At 41.3% G+C, this 24,942-nt stretch overlaps 1 protein-coding gene across 1 annotated transcript; it reads right to left on the reverse strand.

The window, feature by feature from the left end:
- Positions 1–7,518: 7,518 nt before the first annotated feature.
- LOC100554413 (2-epi-5-epi-valiolone synthase) lies at positions 7,519–24,942 on the reverse strand. The gene is made up of 5 exons (XM_062969350.1): positions 24,870–24,942; positions 14,872–15,578; positions 13,799–14,032; positions 11,354–11,606; positions 7,519–9,117 (listed from the first exon to the last, which is right to left on the reverse strand). Exons 1-5 carry the CDS (start codon positions 24,940–24,942, stop codon positions 9,029–9,031), a joined length of 1,356 nt encoding a protein of 451 aa, XP_062825420.1. The 3' UTR covers positions 7,519–9,028.

Raw genomic sequence — 24,942 nt, forward strand, 5'->3', positions numbered from 1 at the left:
ATGGATTTTTTGACCGGGTTGGCGAGCCTCTCTACGCCCGGTCGTTGGCTTCCCCCGCCGGCTGTGTGCCAGTCGGCTCAGACGCCTTCGTCTCCGTGGAGGACGCCGCCGCAAGACGGGCGGCAGGCTTCCCTTTGGCTGGGCACTCTCTGGCGAAGTGGCCCCCGTTCCCGCAGTACCAACAGAGGTTTAAGCGTTGACGACGGGCCTTCTCGGCGGCATCTAGTCTGGGACGCACGTTGCCCAACTGCATCGGCACCTCCTCGCTTCCTCTGGGGTATGGGGTTGGTGGTGGGGGTCTCCACACTGGACGTGGCTGAACGCTGGCGGGAGCGGGGGGTTTTGCCCCGGCTCTACCGCTCTGGCCTCGAACCCACTGTTTCCTGTTGGCAATCATGACTTCAGCCCGTAAACATTGATCAATGAGTGCCTCGAGGGTCTGGGGAGGATCCACCTTGGAGATTTCTTCCAGCATTTCAATGTTGAGACCCTCCCGGAATTGTCCTCTGAGGGCTACATCGTTCCAGCCGGTGTTGTGGGCCAGCACTCGGAACTCGGCTATATACTGAGACATAGGTCTGTCTCCTTGGAAAAGGCGACGGAGTTTGTGACCGGCTGCCTCCAAATTGTCCTCGATTCCCCAAGTCTCCTTGAGGTGGTCCAAGAAGTGTTGCGCTGATCTTAGGTGTGGAGAGGCTTGGTCGAACAGTGCCGTCGCCCAGTTGGCCGCTGGCCCGTCTAGAAGACTGTAAACCCACGCCACTTTGATGTCTTCTTGGGGAAACTCGGCAGCACGGGCCTCTAGATAAGCTTGACATTGGCGACGGAAAACATGAACCTTGGAAGCTTCTCCAGTAAACTTGGTTGGCAACGCCATGGCCGGGAGGCGGATTCCGCGCTCCCGCAAACCCTTTATTTCTCCATCCTGGGCGTTGAGTCTGTCGCGGATGCGATCCACTTCGTCCTTGCTGATGGTGTAGCTCAGTGGCTGCCCACCGGGCACGGTTCCGGTAGACATTCTGGCCGAGGTTAATTGGTGCTTAGGGTGGCGGAGTCAAACTGTCACGACCCAGGCTACAGAGCACCAATAACCATACGCAGAGGCCAGATTCTATCTAATATCTTTATTAAGGAAATATATAAGATTAATAAAAACAAATGTAATAGTTAGTTCAGAAGCGGACCTTTCAGGAAAGGTCAAAATTAGTCCAAAAAAGCAATGTCCAATATGAAATATTATGGTCCAAAGTTGTAATCCAATAACCGAACACTCACTTTGCCAGGCAAAGTGAGGGGAATAGACCAGGTCCTTTAGTCCATAACTTGAAATAACTTGATACTTGAAACAAGGCTTAAACGTGGAACAAGGTAGCTAGGAACAAGAACAAGGTCCGTGGAATAACTTGGTAAAATCCGTGGAACAAGGCAAGGATTGGTCCTGGGCAACAAGGCAAAGTCCGTAGGTAAACAAGGCTGGGAAGCAAGGCGAAGGCTGAAAAGCAGGGCAAGGCTTGAGCAGGAGCGAGGCTTGAATCGGAGCGCGCTGTCCAGACACAACTCGCTCCGTAGGCTGACGAATTGACTCCGCGAAGTTACTACGCGGGTAAAACACCTATATAGAGTCTAACTTTCCCACCGAAGCAGTTCTCTGGGAATCAGAAACGAAAGCTAAACTCTGAGACCAGATGTTAGACTCCTTAAAGATTCTCACGAGAAGCAGTCTTAATTGGCTACATTCTTAGCTGCAATTCTCGCACTCCTGCGCGAAGCTGATTCCAAACTTCTCTGTTGTTTACAAAACTCCCGGCGCAAGAACACGGGAGAAGTAGGCTCTGGGCTTGTTTGACATACTTCTGGGAGACAACTTTCTTGCAGGTGCAAGGTTCCCAGATCTGCCTGGGAAAGATCTGGCTGAGAGGAATCCAGTTCTGACTGGGAAGGTAAAAAACCCAAGTTTTCCTCCTCATCAGGAATTACAATGTCCTGAGCAGGACTACAAGGCCCATGGGTCATCACACCTACTTTACACTGTGTTGGAAGGGGATAGCAATGCTTGAAAGATGATGCTTGGAAGGTGAGTTACCTTTATCTAACTGGATGGTGCTTTATATATAGTATGTCATCCTACTTCACAATCTGTTCAGGATTAAAGTTACAGGAACTCTGCCCCATTTCCAACCTGGTTATCTTAACATCTGTGGTATATTCTCCCTGTGTTTAAAGCAGTGGTTCTCAACCTGTGGGTCCCCAGGTGTTTTGGCCTACAACTCCCAAAAATCCCAGCCATTTTCCCAGTTGTTAGGATTTCATGGAATTGAAGGCCAAGACTTCTGGGGACACAGGTTAAGAACCACTGGTTTAGAGAAAGGGGGAAATAAGTGTGCCTTGCAATAGCTTTTCAATTCAGGGTGCCAACTAGCAATGCCTACTTTCAAGATACTTTCAGGAATGTAGGTAGCAGTAATACGGTTAAATACTAGCTTGAGAGACTCAAAGTGTCCCTCTATGGGCACATCTACACTAATCATTTAATATAATTTAAAGGCAGCTTGACAGTGCGTTATTTATATGACGTAGGCTGCAAATGCTGCACAACACTTTAAGGGCTTTAAACTGAGATAAAGGTGGGAATTACAGTGGAGTAGAGCCTTAATGCACATCAGTGTGTTTTAGTGTTTGAGCTAGTTTGAGATTTAATGAGTTTTAATGGGTAAATCATCTGTTCAACATTATGAGGACCAGAAAGGGGAGGTGGTAAGGGATATATGTGATTGTGATTTTAATTATGTTTTTAATCTTTGCATTGTATGGTTTTATCTGTTGTAATTCACCTTGAGTCCACTTGGCAGAGAAATACAGAGAAAGATTTATCTTGAATAAATAAATAGTGTAAGCCACATTTCACAGTGAGAAAATTAAGATATAATGTGCCTCTGCAAGCCTCACATGTGCATTATGGAGGGTGGGGGAGATGAAAGCACCTCCATCTCTGTGGCTATCAAGTCAGTGATGTTGGACCTCTTCATACAGGGCTAAAACAGCCCTGTTTTGTTGCTTTTGGCTGGGACTGGACGGGGACTGCCAAATATCAAAGTGGAGGCGAAGTGTTGAAAGGCACTTCCTCCATCACCACGGAGAGGAAAGTGTGTTTTGAGTAGCTTGAAGTTATCCTCACTTTCATGCCCATTTTCCTCATATGCCACCCTTTCTCCCATCTGATGGAGACAGGGACAGGGTGCCAACACACCTTGTCCCATCCCCATCGCATGATGGGGGAAGAAGGGAGGGTGCTGCCCCATGCGCCTTACCTTTCACCATCAACTGCCGGCAAAATGGCCATGTGAAGAGGTCCATTGTGGATGGTGCATCCTGGATTAGATTTGAGGCCAGTTCATATAAGCATCATTCAGGACTCAAACCTGTTTCAAGACTTCACATGTAATTATCTGCACATCAAAATTGCATTCCTCAGAAGGCAGCTATCTGTATAACTTGGAGAATAGTTTCTTCTGGAATGAAAACTTCACAATGGTCTTAGGGCCCAATCATAATCCATAATTATGGTACTATGATTGCATTAACTACCATAGTTACAACCTATGGAATATTAGAATACGAAGATAGTAGTTGTGTTCCTTCAAGTTCTTTCTGACTTATGGCTATCCTAAGGTAATCCTACCTCGGAGTTTTCTGGGACGAAGAGTGTGATATTACCCAATGGGTTTCCATGGCCAAGCAAAAAATCAAATTAGAATTTTTCAACTATAGATCTTCTGTACACTCTAAAGAAATCCCCCCCCCCCCAAAAAAAAACACCTTAGGATCACCATAAATCAGAAATTACTTCAGGTCATACAACAACAAAGCAAGAAGAGCAGAGGGAGCAAACTAATTTTTAAATATTTAACTGAAGCAGCTACTCAGTATTTTATCTTCATGCTTCTAGTGATAATGGATTATGCATACCACATGTGGTTGACATTATTTGAACTATGTATGTTTTCCTGTATAGAATGTGTACTACTTGGGGGCAAAACCTGAATTTTTTGAATAGGTATAGTTCAGCTAAACAACAACAACAACAAAAACAACAACAACAACAACAACAACAACAACAGGAAGTGTGATAGAAAGTGAGAATGATGAGTGGTAGCTGACTTGTGTGGTTTTTAATGAAGATAGAATGGGGTTATATAGTCATGGACCTGAATTCCAGGTTTGTCATTTATATTACATTTTGCAGCTTTACATAATTTCTCTGACAAATGCAGAACTAATGTGATATCCATGCAACACATTAGATTAGTTCCATATGATCAGTCCTAATCCAATGAATACCAGGGAAATTCATGTTGCTCTAATGTGAGTTGCGATTTAATATTCCAATTTGTAAGTACTTTTGTCTGAATGTAGCATGTAATTTGCATCACTGGCAGTCTCAACTCAAGAGAGATGGCAGCTGTGGAATATTTAGCATTGAACTGTCTAATGTATATTAGGATATCAGCGCTTCCCCCTTATGATGATGATTTCCTCCTTTGTTACAGATTTCTCCCACTCCTTTGGAATTGTAATGAGAACGAAAGGATAAGGGCCAAATCCAAAGATAATCTTTCACAAAATGGAGAGGTCCACAGCAATGTCCACATACTGTACAGGAGACTAAATGACTGAAATATCCTGGTTTGTCTTTGCCTTGGATCCACTCAGACCAACTTGGCTCATAGGCTGAAGGAAGTGTGGATAAGTTATTTTAGGGTTGACAGATCATCATGGTTAGTTAGTTTTTTTATCAGGGTTTTCCAAAATACTCAAATCTATTCTTATCTGGCATGGAAATAATTTTAGGGTTTTGAAATGCAGTACAGAAGTCTAACAGCTAAATTCTTAAAAGTCTGACTGAATCCTTGCCTCTTCTACTATGTTGAGATGGACACCCCTTTTTTTTGTCTGAGCAACTCTTTTTTTTTCACTTCACACCCCATATTCAATAGGGTTAGGGACACAGGACTCATACCAAAAGGAAAAAGTGTGAATAATTTTAAAATGCTATTTTTTTAATCTGAGGGAATATCTCTTTAGGAATATCTAGGCCCTTTAACATAACTATATGGTCATTTTCTGCTGGATGTTGACCATAGAATCATGCTGAAGAAACCTCAAATACATAGACAAGGAATACATTTCTAGGAATCTCTATGTCCTCCAGGACAACCCTACAGATTGTATTTATTGTATTTGGTGAGTGCAAATGGAGGGAAATTTCCTTTCAGGAATTCACCAATATTTGTACCTTTCTCTGTGACACTGATGGAAAGAGAGCTAGTGTAATTTTGTGGCAAGAGAGTGTTGGACAGGGACCCTGGAATAAAAAGGCCTAAAGGAGGAAAAGGGCTCAGCTGTGGAGGCTGGGTGACCTTGGGAAAATCACATTTTTCTAACCTAAAAGGGAGGCAATGGCAACTCTCTTCTGCATGCATTTTGCCAAGAAAATCCTCTGAGAGGGTTGCTAGCCAAAAGGCAGCTCAAATGTTCATAATAACAGGAAAGCACTGATTTTTTTTTAAACCCACAGAAAACAAGAGAGAGCAAGCCATTCAGATTTCTTAATTATTTTAGCCAATTCCCTCTTCCCTCTATAATCTATTCACAAAGTGATCTCAATTGTTTGTGGACATAGTGGTGCAGGAGGAAATGGCGTACCTGTGTGGTGGGAAGTTGAATTGTGTTAAACAATGTCTGAGATCCTGCATCAGAGGGTATGATATGCAACTTTTTGATGATGGAGCTACATTGTCAACACAAGAAGCAACTGTACTAGTGAATTCTAATGATACACAATGGGACATAACAGAAGCTTCCATTTCACAGTGAAACACATTGAACACTGGTACACATTCTGAATTAAGACAGGCTATGCAAAAGGACAGGTGTATTGAACCAAAGGAGTTGTCTTATATAGATAGAACTATTGGTTCATCCATCCCTGAATGGTATCAGTTATCCAGAGATTCAAGCAGGATTTTTTCCAAGTACAATCAAGCTTAACCTGATGGTCTACCAATATCTCTGCTAAATGGTCTCCCACCTTAGTACTTACCTGGCCTAACCATGCTTAATTTCTGAAATCAGATGGCATACTGGCTAGCAACTTCCATGTTATAATCATTTGGTGAACTAGTAATGGTATACCTTTATTGTGTCTTCTCCATCCCTCTCTCGAGCCACCCTCCAACCAGTAAGGAAATTATCTCACCTTCTCTCTTGATTTCTGCTCAGTATCTATGCCTTCTTCCTGCTCTCCAGTGTACCAGACCAGTACTGCAAACAGATTGTATGTTTTCGTTCCTTGCCTCAATAGACTGAAAACTCCAAGTCTAAGCCAGAGGGCTGACGCAGAATGGTTTTCTACCAAGAGAGCAAAGGACAAGATGTTTTTGCTGTCTCAGTCTGTGCATGAAACACTGCTGGGCTGGCAAATGACCATTGGTTCAGCAATGATGAATTGAGAATGTCCTCTACTGAAGGCAAAAGCTTAGGGGGTGCATGGCAGACAATGTGATACATCATACAGCTCTCTTCCTGCACTGAAGCATTTGTAACAGTCTGTCCAACCATAGGACCAGACATGCTGAATCATGCATGGGATTCTGCTTCTAATACGAAACAAGTAAGGGAATATGGACATGGCTTTTAATCCTGGTTTTAATGATATTTTATAATTTGCTTTATTGTTCTCTATGTGATTGTTTGTATGGTTGAATGCTTTTATATTAATTTATAGTTTAATTTATTATTGTATTTTTATGGCATTGAATGTTTGCCTTTATGCTGTTAGTTGTCCTCAGTCTCCACTGAGAGATAGGGCGGGATATAAATAAAGTTTTACTTTTACTTACTTACTAAGAATACTGTTAGCATGACAAGAGGCCCATTGTCTGCCAACCCAGCACTTTTTGGAGCTTTTGAATAAAAAAGAAAATAGAAATAATTGAAAAGGTTTCAAGTTTCCTATATAGGAAATCTAGGAAATTATTCTGGCCTTATTGCCCTTATACCCTACTGTGTGAGCACACAGTATACTTTAAGATTATGTAAGATTCTAAGATGTAATGATAGCTTCTTGGAGACTTCAAGATTTCAAACAGGGAATGAGAAGCTGTTTCAAAAGGTCTGGGAAGTGAGTAGAGTTTGTTGTCTTCCATATTAGTGGAACAGTGAATCCAGTCTGGGTTTAGTATGAATTTTAAAGTAGCTATCCAACATTCTTAGCCATGTCTCTCAAATAATTTCAGTTATCTAGAATTTTATTGGCTCTGGTTTGGGAAGGAGCTTATACCTCCTCAGTCAAAGTAATGTTCATGTGTGGTTCCACTTTCCAATTATCTTCAAGGTGTAGGCCTGGAACTTCAGAAATTCAGCTTCAACCTCACATGAAGGCATAAAGCTTATGGGGAAATTTGGAGCTAGCCATTCTCACTCAATCTGGCCTACTTTACAGTCAATGTGTGGCGGAAGTAAGGATGACAAGAGTCATGCTCCAAGTACCAGTACCAAGAATGGGATAGAAACATAACAAGCAAACTAAATAAAAACCAATGGGACTAGAAAAAGGGATCTTCATTTCTGTGACTCTGTATAGATTTTATTAAAACTACAAAAATACACGTATAACACAAAGCAACAGCAGCATTCTTGGAAATGGCTATCTGTATACGACAAACATTTTTTTTCTCCAAAATCTATTAATGCCTCAACACAAGAGGTTATCAACAACCTACCAATGCCCTTAAGCCAGTTCTGCATAAGTGCTCTGTTTGAAGAACACATGCAGTCTAATGCTGTAGCTTGTCATGGCACCCCATAGTGCCCTATTGCAATGGCGAAGAAACCTCCTTCAACTCAAGGGTCAATTTCTGTCTGTGTGGACTGCATGCCCATGGTATGTGGCTCACACTGGACAAAAGATAAAATAGTGAGCCCCAAAAGGCCAGTATCTTTTAGCTTAAACTACAGGCATTTCAGATTTTTAGAACATGGGCAGAAAAAAAACTATAGAATGTTGGATCCTGTTCCCCAGTAATGTCCAATGATCTAGGGGAGACATGGGTAAACTTTGACCCTCCAGGTGTTTTGGACTTTAACTCCCACAATTCCTAACAGCTGGTAAGCTGGCCAGGGTTTCTGGGAGTTGAAGTCCAAAACACCTGGCAAGCTGAAGTTTGCCCATGCCTGATCTAGGGAAACTGATAGCTGGATTTGGCCCCAGGAGCTGTATCCTACTCCTGTTTTAACCAAACCGTTGTTACACTGCCCCTCCCCTCATGTATCAATTTATATTCCAAAATGCAAGTTGGGAATCCCACATTGTTAAGCATACTATTGGACATCTTGGAGTATTCATTAAAACATGCAAAATATAACTAAATTATATCTACTTGAATATGAATTCAAATTAGTCTAGACATATTGGGAGATATACTGCAAAAATAAAATCAGACTGTAGGGATGCACATATTGAACCAAATATTATTTAGATAACTGATACCTTGGTTTGATGGTTCTTACTTAATAATTTGCAACCAGTCTTATATATGTATTCGAGGAACCTAGAAATGCTGTCATATTGCACTAATATGTTTGAACAAGAGAAATGGCTTGAGGAAGGCATACCCGCACCAGTGCCTCGCCCCTAATACACAGCACATTTCTTGGTTTCATCTGATGGCAAAGAGATTGCAATTTTCCAAAGACAGCAGAGAAAACCCTATGATAGGGTCACCATAAGGAGCTAACCAGAGAGATGGCATCTCTTTCTCTTTCATGAAGAGATAGAATTTATTCTAAAGACAGTTACTGCTAATAGGTGATCTTTCCTTCTGGGCTGTTCCTCCATGCGGACAAGCATTTGAATATTGTCAAACAATTGTGGTTCAGCGTTGTTCATGAACACATCATGTACATTCCTGGTTTACACAGTTTTTAGCAGGAGATTAGTGCTGTTGCCAGTTGGAAACTTCTCTTGTCTTCATGGTCTCATAGAGATAGGTCTGCATTCATTGGTCCAGAGTGTGTAAGCCCTTTCCAGAGTTTCCTCACTGATGTCATTGAATATATCTGGAAAACAAGAAAGAAACTTATGATTACACTCTGGGACAAAGACAGCATAAAATCCAACAAATAAAATAAACTCAGAACCATGTTTTTTTTTTATTCATTCTATCCACCTGTAATGTGGCCTTCCTCTTTTTCTATTCCCTTTTATCTTACTAAACATCCATATCTTTTCTAATGAGTCATGTCTTCTCATGATATATCCAAAGGATGACAGTTTACTGGCTTCTAGGGAGAGTTCAGACTTGGATTCTTTTATTTGTGAGAGGTTTTTTTGGCAATCCATAATATCCATAGAACTCTCTTCTGGCACTACATTTCAAACAAGTTGATTTGCTTCCTGACAAATTTCTTCACAGTCCAGCTTTCACAACCATACGCAGAAATAAGAAATATGTTGCCAAGGACAATCTTGACTTTGGTGTTCAGCTTTACACTTGAAGATCTTGTCTAGTTCCTTCAAAGATGCCATTCCAAGTCAGAGATCGCATGAACAGTGGTTCTCAACTTGTGGGTCCCCAGGTGTTTTGGCCTTCAACTCCCAGAAATCCTAACAGCTGGTAAACTGGCTGAGATTTCTGGAAGTTGTAGGCCAAAACATCGGGGGACCACTGTTGTAGAGTTAATGTAAGTTGACACCACTTTAACTGCTATGGCTCAATGCTATGGGATTGTAGTTTTTCAAGGTTTTTAGCCTTCTCTGTCAATGAGTACTAGTATCTCAGATGACTACAAATCCCAGGATTCCATAGCATTGAGCCACGGCAGTTAATGTTGGGGCAAAGTACATTAATTCTACAGTGTTGATGTAACCATGACATTCCACACTTAGCCATGTCTCCCAAAATTCCATAAAATTGAATCATGCCAACTAAAATGGTATCAAATAGATATAACTGTGCAGCATAAATACATTGTGAATGATAGTCTGCAGCAGGTAGCAAGTGGCTTGTAAACATTCTCAGGGTCTAGGAACCCTACAACTCATGAGCCTGATGATGATAATGATGATGATGATGATGATGATGATGATGATGATGATGATGATGGTGATGATGGTGATGATGGTGAAAAGAGGAACAATGGATGTTCAGATGGCATTCATGGAGATGGCAGTCATCTGGATGGAGGAATCAAACCCACCACTCTCACAAACCAGTCCCCACCCATGTCTTTACAAACAGCATTTCCTATGGGCTAGTCTACCTGTCATGCTCAATATTGCTAGACTCAAAAGTTTTTTGTCTTTTCAGCATTGGCAACCATCCTCCCAAGTAAATGTGTGCAAGACAGAAACTGAAGTCTGATTTTTTAATGGGAATTACATACGCTACTTAAAGGCTTTTGATACTCGCTAAGCTTTGTGAAGGGAATTACCCAGCCGTAATGCAATTACTTGCAGTTGCCTGTTTAATTACATCTTGGAGGTTGTATAATAATTCTGGTGGTTGTATAATATCTGAGGGGAAATGCTTCGTCAGAGTTTATTAAAGGGTTGTAATTAAAAATGAAACCCAATTAAAGCTATTAGCATGCAATTATAAATTGTGGGACAAGCACACTGGCATATTAGATGACATCACTTTTATGAGTTTGGAACTTTTGATCATTTCAAGAGCTAAGATTTTCCCTATCCCTTTTCTCTTTGTCTTAAACTTCATGGTGCAATTAGGAACAAACACATGGTTACAACATAAACTGGTGATCTCAAAATTGTCAATTGCATTTTAGGACAGAGTGAGAGAAATACACGACAATAAACCATAGTGGCAGAGTACTGTACCATAATGTACACCAATTCCCTGAATTAATTTAAAGAATGCAATGCATACACATTTTTCTTCTTAAGGAAAATTAAGGAAAATTTAAAATTTCTTAAGGAAAATTTTTCTTCTCTAGGTGGCTTGAAGCTGCATTTAATGGTCAGTGTAGATGCTGTTGACTCACCAAATTACAAATCCAGGATACCATAACATTGAGCTATGGCAATAAAAGAGGTATCAAACTGCATCCTAGGATAGATGCACCCTAGGAATAGAATCTCAAGTGCATCTCTCTCACACATCTCTCTCTTCTCTCTGTCTATCTCTGTCTCTTTCTCTCTGTCTCTTTCTCACCTAACAATGGCATCTGATGTCAGGGCTTGCCCTAGTTTGGTTCCTGGGTATTAAATTGAGTCCCTTATTTTCAAATGGCCTAAACACAACACAACTAACTAGCCACCACAATACCAACGTACCTGCTGTTCCAAGTCCAGTTGGAAGAGGCATTCTCATCTGGCCAGCACTGTGTTTCAATCTTTCTGTCAGGGCCTTTTTAATAAGATGCCACGTACATTCTTTATGCCATACTGGGAGCTCCAAAGAACTCATGCATTGAATAATATGACTCTTCTCCTTGTCATTTAATAACCCCTTCACATAGGACACATAAGTCATGAAAGCCATGTCAACGTTCACAGCTTCTCCGTGCATCAGTGATGGTAAAGCTCTCTGAAATTAAGGATGAAATACTTATAATGTAATATTTATAGAATAAAAATATTGTGTGATTAGACAGGGGAGGTTTAAGAGACCCAAAACAGTTCTGCTTGCAGGGTAATTTACCAGAAATGCATCCTTAGGGAAATAATAATAATAATAATAATAATAATAATAATAATAATAATAATAATAACAACAACAACTTTATTTTTGTACCCCGCCACCATCTCCCAAATGGGACTATGGGCAGTTTACACATGGGGTCAATGCCCCTAGATACCAATACAATAACCCATCAAAACAAAACATAGATAAAATGAAAACAATATAAGTAACAAAACAGTTAAAAATACAGTTTCAATAAAACATAAGAATATCAAACAGCTGCATGCAGTGAATTTACCATAGTTCAATGGGCGTGGTCAGGGTATACAAGGGCATGGCAAAGGCATGGGATAGTGAAAGCAGCACAGATAGGGCCGGGAATTGGATAAAGTGCGATAGTAGCATAACTTCTGGAACATAGGGACTGGGCATATATAGCAAGTAATGACCCAAGGTTGGTCAAAGCCCTCACCCTTTTACCCCTCAGCTCTAACCAGGTAAGTTGAGTCAACAAAAACAATATTTATTGCAGAGCTTGAACTCTAAGCCAACAGCCTTTTACGAAGTGCATCTGAATTTTCTAGATATCTGATATGGTGACTATCAGAGACCTATATTGAATTGCTGGTCCAAATTAGAATAGACTTGTCAATGGGATTTGTTGAATGGCATAGGGCGCTTCCGACAGTGTCAAAATGTGGGACAAATAAGTAGGGCAAAAAAATCTCAGGACCAGACAGCAAGTCCAAATACTGACCTGTCAGTCCCGATAAATGGACCCCTGCCATCCTGACACTTTAGTTTGTAGTGGATTTTAGAAATCCACAAGATGGATGGGGGACATCCGGAGGCAGGTAACTTTTTTAAATTGACTCTCAAGATGCTCTGGACCTCATATGCACTCATGTCGATTTCTAAATGTTCACATAAGCAGATTTCTTATTTCTCCTCACCCTACTGTAAATTCAATCTTTGTTTAATTTCATAAAGATCAGAACATAGGAATGGTTGCAGAGAGTTCTAATTCGAATTGCTTTCCATTGTGCTTCCGTTTAGCTACCTATGTGTGCATAGTTCCATTTTTTTACAGGCAGGATGAGCTGTTTCAGGATTTTAAAATGTGCTGGAGCAGTTCACATCAAGGTATAGGAATGATGTCACGTGATTTCCTTGATTTCAGAGATATACAATCATGCAAATATGAGCATTTTTTTGGCCAAAATTGGATTTTAGGTAGACCTTTTTCACACGTGTTTTTCATCTGTTAATCCAATCAGCGCAGATTTTTGTGAAACGTCATGTAACCACTCCTACTTTTATCCTGCTTTCTTCTGTGTTTTAGGAGATATGTAGAAGGGCCCTAAGTTGTCCTCCACTAGCAGAATCAATAGATCTATTCTAGCTAGGACCAGCAACTGGAGCTGGGCTAGAGTGTCCCAGAGTGATCCCTTGAATGCTCTGTTTCCATATCTATTCAAAATTATAATACACCACAACCTGCCAGTGACCTTTTTCTAAAGAAGAGCAAATGCAGATAGGAGCTTTACCACACAAGGAAGTGATGCAAGTGTACCAATATATATAATGGCTGGGATCCTGTTCAGTATTACGAAGCCCCAAAGCTAATCTTATGACTTCATAAATTTTTTCATTCATATTTATGGTTCTGACACCATAGGGGCAACCACAAATGACCACCCCCCAAATCTACCTATGGCAAGTCAAGTCGTGAGCACCAACCATAGGGGTAATGTGGTGCTAATGAGTACTGAAGAATGAAGGGTCCAGAAACTCCCATCAGCAAACTGTAACGTGACAAACAGAAGAGGGACAGATTTCTCTATGTTTTTGATTGGAATAATATTTAACATGCTATTTAGCATGTGGTAGTCCTTTAGCTGCATAAAAGGAAGGGTACTTTTCACCTCTGGGTACAACAAGCAAAGATGAAAATGTAATGACACATACATCTTTGGGTTTAACAGTACAGACAGCCATTCTGGTCTGTTCTTGTTGTAAACCAGACTTGCTTGCCCATCTAAAGACAAGACAAAATATAAATTTCTTCAATTCCAAATAAATAAACTCTCACTTACCATTTCCAGTTCTGGGCTTATAAGGTGACCAAAATCAACCAGTCTGTTTAGATCATCTTCCCAAAGGTTTGGAGCAAGTTCTTCCAGCATAGTTTCTATGGCAATTCTGGTTGTCTTCAGTGCAGCATCCCCATGATCAACTAACCCATTGTGTGACTGGAATTTGGTATCCAGTAAGAATTTCCCATGGGTTTTCAATAAATCAAATAGGCATTTATGTTTCATCAGTGCCATCTTAAATGGAGAATGGATATAAGACATTAGAATGGCTAATATAAAGGTCTCATCCTCAAAATAACGTGAGAGAAGATGTTAGTTTTATAACAGATATACATGATATACACTTATACATGAGCTTGACTGTTACGTCAGTCTTATGAATAAGTCATCATCATTATCAGCAGCAGCATTAAAATATCACATTTCTCTATAGAGAAGGATGCACTAGGAAAGAGTATGAAAATATGAAAGTCCCACTTCAGAAGTTAAAAAGAAAAACAGGAAGTGGAATATGCAGTCTTCCAGTTTCCTTTAGAAGATCAGAACCTCAAAGATGACTCCAGCAAGAGTGATAGAAGTGACATGCAGCAATAGAAATGAGTTTGCAATGACATAAGTGAAGTAACCCAATAAAACTGAGATCCAACAGGGGAAGACATGCCATATATACTCGACTATAAGCCGACCTATATATAAGCCGAGACACCTAATTTTACCACAAAAAACTGGAAAACCTTATTGACTTGAGTATAAGACGTGGGTGGGAAATGCAGCAGCTACTGGTAAATTTCAAAAATAAAAATAAAAATAAATACAATTACAATAATTGAGGCATCAGTAAGTTAAATGTTTTTGAATATTTGCATAAAACTGTAATTTAAGATAATAATAAGATGTTAATAAGACTGTCCAACTCTGATTATCTATATACTTGAGTATAAGCCAACCCAAATATAAGCCGGCCACGACCTTCACTCAAGTATAAGCCGAGGGGGGATTTTTCAGCTCTAAAAAGGGGCTGAAAACTTGGCTTATACTCAAGTATATACAGCACATAAAATACATTTTTATACCTTTAAAATTTCTCCAAGACCATTGGAGATATGCTGGCGTGGGATTGTTTGGATGAAGACTCGGTCCAGAAAAGTGGCAACAGGTGGGACATAGCTTCCAAGCTTGTTTTTGCATTGAAGGAAATTGACTCCATTCTTTGCTCCAACGCTGGCATCCACATATGACAGAAGAGTGGTTGGGACCCGGATGTAAGGGGTGCGCCTCCGATAAAGTGATGCTGCCAGACCCACAATATCTAGGCACGTTCCTCCTCCGATTGCAATAATTGGCTCTGTCCGCCTGTCGAGGCCAAAGCTTTGCACTTCTTGCAGGATATCAAGTACCATGTCTATAGATTTGTTTTCTTCAATTGTGGGCAATGGAAGAATTTTATATTGAACATAGTTGTCATCAAAATACTTCCTAACTATTGAGCCATAAAGCTCATTGACAGTCTTATCTATTACAATGAAACGCCTCTGTGCTTCTTTATTGTTGAGGGCCTTCTCCAATTCCTCTGACTCTCTGATGTGTCCATATAGCAGTGTCTGATTGGAGGGATCCAGGAGACTGCATGTTTCCACCACCTTATAGCAGAAGTAGATAGGGGTCTCAATTGTCCAGGATATCTCACCACCTGAGATAATTTCAGTTCTGTTAGGGATTAGAAACAGAGAAAGTGCTGTGCGTAAGATATTGTTTATGGTTTTCTCCAGAGGAAATGTTACTCATGGTTGTTATATTGTGATTGTTCTTGTCACCAGCAGTAACATTTTATTAACTTTGAGTTCCATGATAAATGAGAATAAAATGCTCCCATGGGACTCAGTTGTTGCAGTTCACACTGGATTCCTTGAGCAGTAACTCCTAATTATTTCTGGGGGGTGGGTGGGGAAAGGATGGTTGGCAAATAACAACAGAGATGTTCAGCTGCAGGTTACTCAAAAGATTTTAAACTGTTACATTTCACTGTATAATTGTTGCTGCCACATAATAGTCACACCCCTCTTTTGGGGTCCTGAAATTGGTTTCTTGCCTTTTTTTCACTTAATCATCACATTAGAGCTGATTGGGTCTGGGGCTCTCCCTTCTCCCTCCTGCTTCCCCAGACACAGTTCCTCCTTGGAGGTAAGACAGTTTTGAAAAAGAAATACAAACAAAACCAGTTGGATCTTCTCCCTCCTGCCTTCATGGAAGTAAGAGAGGGAAAGCCCCAGACCCACCAGTTGAATTTGTATTTCTTTTTTAAAAGAATTTTTAAAAATTCCAAAGAGGTGGCTTGGTGAGGGGCTCTCATTTCTCTCTCCTGCCTCCTTGGAAATAAGAGAGGGAAAGCCCCAGACACAGCCAGTTCTACACATTATTTCTTCGCATAATAGTCATACCCCCCCCCCCATTTTTCTGAAGAAAAAAGGGATAAAAAGTGTGACTATTACACTGTGAATTATGCTACTCTTCTTTTTTCTTTTTTTTTAAAGTTATTCCCATATTGGATCTCACACTATCCAGAGCCAACAATTAATAATGTCACTGAAGATGTCTGAATGATTGCCAGTTTATCTACGTCATATGTCTCCCTTAATTTTCCCCTCCCCTTTCTAATTTGCAAAAAGCTGGAGAGGTTGTGAGTGGATATGGAAGTAACACTGAATCTTAATGTCATTTGACAAGTAAGTGGAGCTATGGTGGGATTTTGTAAAACGATAGTCTTCAGACTCTTGCCTGCTGCTACCCCCATTCTCTGAACAATATGTGGGAGATTCAGGAAAGGATTTGGAAGGCTATAGTCTGGTTTCCATCCTTCCTGATGTTGTATGGTGTGTGCCAGAATGGAATCTCTGCCAGAGGCTACACACAAACACCCTGATGATATCTGGGTATGCAGATAAAATGGATTGCATTCATACTTGCTTGCAAAAACAAATAATTTAATAAGGACATCTTTAACCAATAGTACTCCTGGAAAAATGCTAGATTATGCTACCATGTCAATTGGAGAGAGTTTCTGGGGAGAAAATATGATTGCCTTTTCAACCATCCCAATTCTGCTAGAAATGACAACATGGGCCTCATCACAAAGGCCAGTTGAGGTGCCCATTGGAGCCAACACAAAATGGGAAGCTTCCCGTGGTGTGGGGAAAGCCTCTGGGGATGCTTTCACTCTGGCTGGGGCAAGGCCTCCCCTGGAAGACACACGATGTCATGCTGGCATGGGGTTCCTTCCAGAAGATCGGTTGAAAGCATCATAGAATGCCAAAATCCTCATCAGATAAGATTGTATGTCACAAATATATTTAAAATGTATCCTAAAACTCTATTCCCACTGAAGTCTGTATCAAAACCTATGCTAATGATTTTTGTGTGTCAGAAATATTGGGGGCTATGTAAAAGGAAGTGCTCTGGCTAATCTTCAATGGCTGCAAACAAGTTCTAGATTAAGAAAGGGGAGCTCGCCCAATCCATAAAGGTTAATTATCTGGAGAGATGACTTTCCTGCAGAAAAAGCAATGTTTGCCCTTAGGGAAAACTTGCCTGGCATCCATCCATCTGTGACTTTTCTCTTTAATGCTGCTGCAGGAATGATGCAGACTTCTCCTGACATTTATGGCAAAAGCATTATCATTTTGGACCCTGCTGATGGTTTTGAGTATTTATTTTCTCTATTTCTGTAGTTCATTACCCATGCCTTTGGATCTGGATGTATCTTTTAACGAAAAAATGCCTCTGTTCTATTCTTCCCTGACCCTTCCTTCTTTTCACCTTCAACCTACATCAATTCCCCCTTTAGCTGAAAGCTAAAGTCTATTCATTAGACTTGAATATGAGTGCATGCTGGAGTTTTAAGAAGCTACCTCAGACCCTTGGCAGGCTGGGTATGGATAACTGATATTCAGCAAGAGAGAGTAGGCCTGAGGGGCAGACGTTATCTGCAACACATTCATACATCCATGTAAGCTGCAGCTGAGGTCTCTTCTACACTGTCCTTATGTCCCAGGATCTGATCCCAGTTTATCTGCTTTGAACTGGATTATGTAAATTCCCACTGCCAAGTAACTATCTGGGATAAGCAGATAATCTGGAATCATATCCTAGGATATAGGGCAGTGTAGGCCCCTTCTACATTGCCATATAATTCAAATTATCAAAACAGATAATCTACATTATCTGCTTTGAGCTAGGTTATATGAGTCTACACTGCCATATAATCCAGTTCAAAGCAGATAATCTGGATTTATATGGTGGTGTAGAAAGGGCCTAGAAGGGGCTGAGATGAAGTCTCAATGGTGAAAAAGGCAAATACCCAGCATTCAAGAGTTTTTGTGTTCAAAAGGAACTTTTTTGAAACTCTGAGTCACAGTAGGAAGTTTACTTGCAAGTAAATCCAACTGAGGACCCTTCCAAACAGGCCAAAAAAATGTGGGCACCCTGAACTGAATAAATGTATCTTAATTGAACAAAGAAGGGCACAGTACATCCCTCCAGATTGTTCTAGACTACAATCCCCAGCATTTTGTTTCATGCTGATGTGATGAAAATCTAATAACACCAGGAGGGCCGCATTTTGCTCACTTCTGCAACAAAACAAATCTTATGGAGGTTTCACACAGGCACAAAATGTAGTCTCAAGCCAGCATGAAACATTTTGGTTTGGGATTGCATTATGGCCAGGCAGGGGTGCTGTCAACCACCTCCACAATGGGACACTGACCCCACTCCAAATACAGGCTCCTATATTCTGTTGGAAATCAATAAAATTAAGGTGCCCCACAAAAAGGCAGACTATGGCTGCAATCAGTGCATACTTATTTCATATTTGTGTGTCACCTCTACAGGTACTTAGTTACTACTTACTTTCTTACTAGGCTCATTTAGAAACAAAGAATATAATACTTACATGGGTCATTGTTGAAAACAATTACTTTTGATTATTTGTATTTAAAGCTTAATAATGACATGTGACACATAGACTAAAACCATGACACTTTAAAAAAAGAGGTCTTGTTGCATAAATATTCTGTCAGATCTCCACATTTGCTAGAGTTAGGGGCCGAGAACCCACATGTAAATGGGAATAATAATAATTATTCTCTGAGCAGGTGTCCCCAAGCTTCACTGACTGGGAACGGTCCTCCAGGAAGGATAGGAGCCACAGCAAAGCCATGCCCCGAAGAACCATAACAGAAAGCCACCCCAGAAGGATAACATGGTCAATGGTATCGAAAGGCACTGAGATGTCCAAGAGAACCAGCAGAATTACACTCCCCCTGTCTAGCTCTCTGCAGACGTCATCAACTAAGGCGACCAAAGCCATCTCAGTTCTGTATCCAGGCCTGAACCCAGACTGTGACTGGTGTAGAGAATCAGTTTCATCCAGGAATCCCTGGAGCTGGGAAGCGACCACTCACTCTAGAACCTTGCCGAGAAAGGGGAGGTTGGCAATCGGTCTGTAGTTGTTTAGTATCGAGGAATCAAGGGATGCCTTATTCAATATTGGCTTCACTATCGCCTGTCTAAAGCTGGATGGAAATGTCTCTTGTTCCAATGATGAATTTATTAGCTTCGCAAACCACTCTCTAAGTCCTCCACTGGCTAGTTTGACTAACCAAGAAGAGCAAGGATCCAAAGTCACTCTCACCACTTCAAGGATCTTGTCCACATCATCAGGCTGCACAAACCAAATGAATCCAATAAAATTGGACAGACAGGTGCCTCAGTTACCTCATCTGGCGTTGCACTAAAGCTGGCATCCAACTTGAACCAAAGTCACCAACTGGGTGACTTTGTCTGCAAAATGGTGCAAAAAATTGTTGCACCAAGCTGCCGAGCTGTTGGGGTCCTCCCCCCCAAGAAGGTGAAGGAGTTCACCAACAACCCGAAACAGCTCTGATGATCTGTTTGTTGCAGACGCTATGCAGGCAGTCAAGAAAGCCTTCCTAGCTGCCCGCAGAGCGGCAGAGTAGGCGTTAATATCGGCTGTAGCCCATGCCCGGTCAGGGATGCTACAAGTTTTCCTCCAGCAGCAGCATTCTAGTCTCCTCGACCATTTCATCACTGCCAGCTCCTCAGAGAACCAGGGAGCTGGAGTGACTCTACATTGTGTCTATCACCCTGGTCATCTCATTAATGTAGTGATCAACCAAGGCACCAACAGGATCGTCAGCCTCCATGACAGGAAGATCCTCAAGAGACCTCAGGAATCCATCCAGATCCATCAGTCTCCCGGGGCAGACTATCTTAATTGGTCCACCACCCCTGCAGAGGTTTGAGGCCAAGGTGAGTCTTAAGCTGATCAGATGGTGGTCAGACTATGACAATGGAAGAATATTTTGCTCTTCCACTCCAATCACTCCACTGTCTGCAACAAAAACTAGGTTGAGTGTATGTCCAGCCTGATGGGTGGGACCAGTTATTATTTGGGACAGCCCCATGGTCCTCATGGCCACCATAAAGTTTTGAGCTGTGCCTGTTAAGGTGGCCTCTTCACAAATGTTAAAGTCTCCCAGAACTACCAGTTGCTGGGAGGCCAACACCAGGGTAGAGACCACCTCTGCTAGCTCAGGCGGGGAAACTGCTGTGTCTCGGGGTGGACAGTACACTAGCAGAATCCCCAAACTGTCCCGGGTTCCTACTTTCAGGTGGACACATTCAAAATTCAAAGATTGCAGAACGGTGCATCTGATCAGGGAGAAAGTCTGCTGAAAGACTACGCAATCCCTCCTCCCCGCCCCCCTGGGTCTGGCCTGCTGATGAACCCCTAAACCCGGAAGACACAGCTGGGTGAGATTTACTCCACCCAGCTCGTCCAACCAGGTTTCAGTGATGCAAGCCAGATCCGCTTTTTCATCCCAGATCAAGTCCTGGATGACAGACATTTTGTCATTAACTGATCTGGCATTTAATAGCAGAACCTTCAGCCCAGGGGGTTTGTCATGAAGGCTACTATGACCAACTTCCACCAGGGTCGCCAGGACTTTGTTGCACTTCTCCCTGGGATGATGGTGGCTGCCATTCCCCTCCCCCACACAACCTCCCCCCAGCTCTAACCCTTCCCACCCAGGGAGACAGGCAGGTCAGGACTAATATTTGGGGTTACTAGTCAGCTCTCCAGTAGAGGGGAGCCTCATAGGATCTTATCCTGAGTGGCGAATGAGGATGTTTCTTGTGACAGTGAAATGAGGGAGTCATCTGGAGTACGAGGGGGACTAAACAGGGGCAGTGTCTGTGGATGGGATTGGAGGGTGGAGTGGGCAGGGAATAGTGTAGCTAAGGGGGTCTTTAAGTGGGCTCCTGAGCATGGAGAGGCCCTATATGGAGAGTCACAAGCACTGAAGTTACTGGATCATATTAAGTCCAAACCAGCAATAAGGGGGCGAATCAGTGGGTCTGTGAAAACCCTCCTGCTATTAATGCCTCAAAACTTTAGCCAGGATCTATATCCAAATAACTCTTTCGTTAGCTATTTGTCTTCCAGTGTGGTGAGGAGATATATAGAGTAGTCTCAAGATTGATAATCTCTGCAAAGCCAATTGATGGACTCAGATTTGACCTCTATTGGACTCCTAGATAGTATTTGTGCCAGATAATTCTGGACCACTCTCCTTGAGGTCCATCTATCCCTATTCAATAATGAGTCTGAAACTTCAAATGTTAGCTTGTTTGGTTGTAGAGGATGTTGATCTTGATGTATTATACTCTGAAACTGAATATCAGACTCAGGTGTTGTGTTAATAGTTGTCCTATGTAAACTAAAATTCTTTTCCCAAGGACCAGCCCTCCCTTGTCCCCTTTGATCCCGAAAGAATCTTCCCTCTCTCTCACAGTCCTCAGTTTCTATTGTTTCATTCACCTTATGTTCCTCATGGTCTCCCCTCCTTCCCCATCCATTTCCAGTGTCCAAATGTCCTCAGTTAGGTTGATAAACACAGTGTCCTATTTCTTGAAGATGTTGTATTGTATAGGGTTTTTCACTATCAGGAAGAGTCCATGGAAAGGATGGTCAATTTTCTCATTCAGTGTCTCAAGTTGTTGAAGAACGAGATTAAATGGCTTCCCCATAAGTTCACACAAATGAGACAGTTAATTTCTTCTATGAGTTTCCAGCTGATTATTATCCTAACAACTTCCCAGAACCTTCGTATAATACTACTCACATCCTCACACCCACACTTTCTTCCTAATTACCTTTTTCTCCCCTTATCTTCCTAAACACTCTCATCCAATTCTTATCCACAAACCTTCAACCTACTTTCTAAACATCAATCTTACTTATTCTGACCATCTATCACATTCCAAAACCTAATCAAGAAATGCAATCTCATTCCCGTCCCAAAAATCCTATGCCCTTTCTACCTCTGAATAATCAGAGTAAATTTTTAAATAGGCTTTTTCGTCCTCACCTCCAGATTTTCTGTGAACAGCAATAATAATCCAAAATTATCTAACCCTTTGCTCTCCTTCTAAACAAACACTAAACCAAAAATAATGCTAACTCAGTCGAGTAATGGTGGAATATAATTAAAATAATTAAATGGATAAAATAGGCAAGATGGTGGCAAACAGAAGAACAGAGGGCGAAACGGGGGAAACAGTGAATATGAAACCATTATTTTTTCTATTCTGAGAGGACAGTTCTTTAGGATTCTCTAAGTTCTTCAGCATAACTCTATGGTCAACATCCAGTGAAAGCTGACCATAGAGTTGCACTAGGACCTCATCACATGGACTTTGAGAAGCATTGGAAACAGTTTGTCTAGCAAAGGGAATCATACAGTTAGATCTCCAGTCATCTGTTTCAAGTTCTGTCTTCCCATCACACATGTTTCCGACTGTTTTTCCCACATTCAGAAATATCACACGGAGAATCCTTTTCCCTGCCCTCCCCGTATTACTTTTTTAAAAAAAACAGGGAAAGCTTCAATTTCCAAAAGCCAAGATTACTATGGACCTCATCCCAATGGGGCTGGGGCAGGTGAGGGAAGTGAGAGAATTTTGAAACCCTTTACCATGATAAGTCTTCCCCATTCTTTCCTTCCCTCCATTATACCTGTGTAATTATAAAACCCTTTGCCCTGATCACCTCTTGCAAGGCTTTGCTTCCCCTCATTATACTAGTGTAATTTTGAACCTTTTTGCCTTGATAAGTCTTTCCCATGCCTTCCTTCCTCTTCATTATATCAGTGTTAATATAAATCGATTGCCCCATCCCCTCTTGCAAGCCTTTGCTTCCCTTTATTACAGCAGTGTAATTATAGACCACTTTGCCGTGATCCCCTCCTGCTAGGCTTTCCTTCCTTCCATTAGACCAGTGTTATGTTTAAAAGCTAGCAAGAGCACAATTTCGAGCCTAGATTACTATTGAGGAGAAAATGCAGTGAAAGCAAAAGCGATGAGGGGCACCCATTCCTCCATGTCACTGAAATACTTCAACATGGGTGAATCTGTCAGATCCCATTACTTGTTCTGATGTGCACCAGAGGCTCAGAACACAATTTCTCACCCTTGTTCTGAACTCTTTTCTTTCAGCATGCTTCAGGTCTATTGCAAGGATGAAAGGCAATGGATGACAGCCAGAAGTAGACAAATGTCATCTGATGGGCTCCATGTCACTTCATCCTTGAAATGGACCTAAAGTGTCCTACAATGGAGAAAATGCTTCATGTAATGAGGTCCCTAGAGAAGAGATGCCTAGAAAGGCTGTATTAATCAAATCCATGAATAATCAAATCTGCAAAAGGTAAAACTGCTAATGTAGAGGGCTAACTGTAAGTAGATCCAGACTTAGTCATACTTACTAATGACACATTGAAATCCATAACTAATAGAAACACCTGTGATCAGGATGGACCTGATCTAAGCACCTACATTTGCATATACTTGGTGGCTATTGCTAGCTTCCATGTTAGAGGGACAGTGAATACTCTGGGGTTCAGCTTGAACTTTAAAGGAGCCACCTCCTTTATGGTCCTAAATGGTAGCTTCGAGATGGAAGTTTGGACTAAAACCCAGGGTAAATTCACTGCCCCAGTGCTGCAGCAGCTGTCACTATACAAACTGATGATAATATTCCAGATTGCCGTATGAAAATGTTAGAAGGTCAACTGGGAGATTTCCAGTTAGGTGCTATACAGAACTTTACCTCTATATGGTATCTAGAAATCCAAGATCACTGGCTTCAAAACAATGATTAGGAATAAGTTTAGGAGTTATTTGTCATCTAATGTTGATACATTCCTGAGAGCAATTATATACCATGTTCCAGAATTAACTCAAATGAATTAATCTGTCCATGGGGTTGTTGTATGTTTTCCAGGCTGTATGGCCATGTTCTAGAAGTATTCTCTCCTGATGTTTTGCCCACATGTATGGCAGGCATCCTCAGAGGTTGCGAGGTATCTCACAACCTCTGAGGATGCCTGCCATAGATGTGGCCAAAACGTCAGGAGAGACTACTTCTGGAACATGGCCATAAAGCCCGGAAAACATACAACAACCCTGTGATCCCGGCCATGAAAGCCTTCGACAACACATTCATCTGTCCATGTCTCTTCTAACTAATGCTGACTTTTGCCAGGGGTTCTCAAACTTTTCAGCCATAGAGCCCCTTTTGAAGCAATTTTTTTAGTGCAGCCCCAAGAAATGTTTCTATATTATATTATATATAATATATTGTGTGTGTGTGTGTGTGTGTGTGTTAATCTTTATATATTATTGTAATTGTGAAATGTTTATATAGTGTATTATATTATATGTATTAAGGAAAAATATTTTTTAAGATTCATGGCGGCATTGGACAGAGGAGCGCAGACAGGAGTCACCACCACTGGGATCATGTAGAATCATTTAAGATTCTAAATATCATACCAATCCAAGATTCTTCATACTTAATCCTGATAAAAAAATAAATAGTATTTCTGCTGCTGCAACCCTTTATGTCAGAAACATTAGGCTACCTCCTGTTCTACTTACATTTTAGCTTGTGAGGAAACGATCTTATCTTCAGACTCATGAACAGATTCACCTTTCTTGATCCGACACCAAGTATTTTTGATCCGCACCAGTTGGAAATCTGTCTGCTTGGAAATCTTGGGCAT

This window comes from Anolis carolinensis, chromosome 2, assembly GCF_035594765.1.
Source record: "Anolis carolinensis isolate JA03-04 chromosome 2, rAnoCar3.1.pri, whole genome shotgun sequence".
Classification (NCBI taxonomy): Eukaryota; Metazoa; Chordata; class Lepidosauria; order Squamata; family Dactyloidae; genus Anolis; species Anolis carolinensis.

Coding starts and splice junctions, on each gene's coding strand:
- LOC100554413 (XM_062969350.1), bottom strand. CDS start 24,942: ATGCCCAAGATTTCCAAGCAGACAGATTTCCAACTGGTGCGGATCAAA. Junction 15,579..24,869: donor TTGGTGTCGGATCAAGAAAG/GTGAATCTGTTC, acceptor AACAACCATGAG/TAACATTTCCTCTGGAGAAA. Junction 14,033..14,871: donor GTCTTGGAGAAATTTTAAAG/GTATAAAAATGT, acceptor TCTCCATTTAAG/ATGGCACTGATGAAACATAA.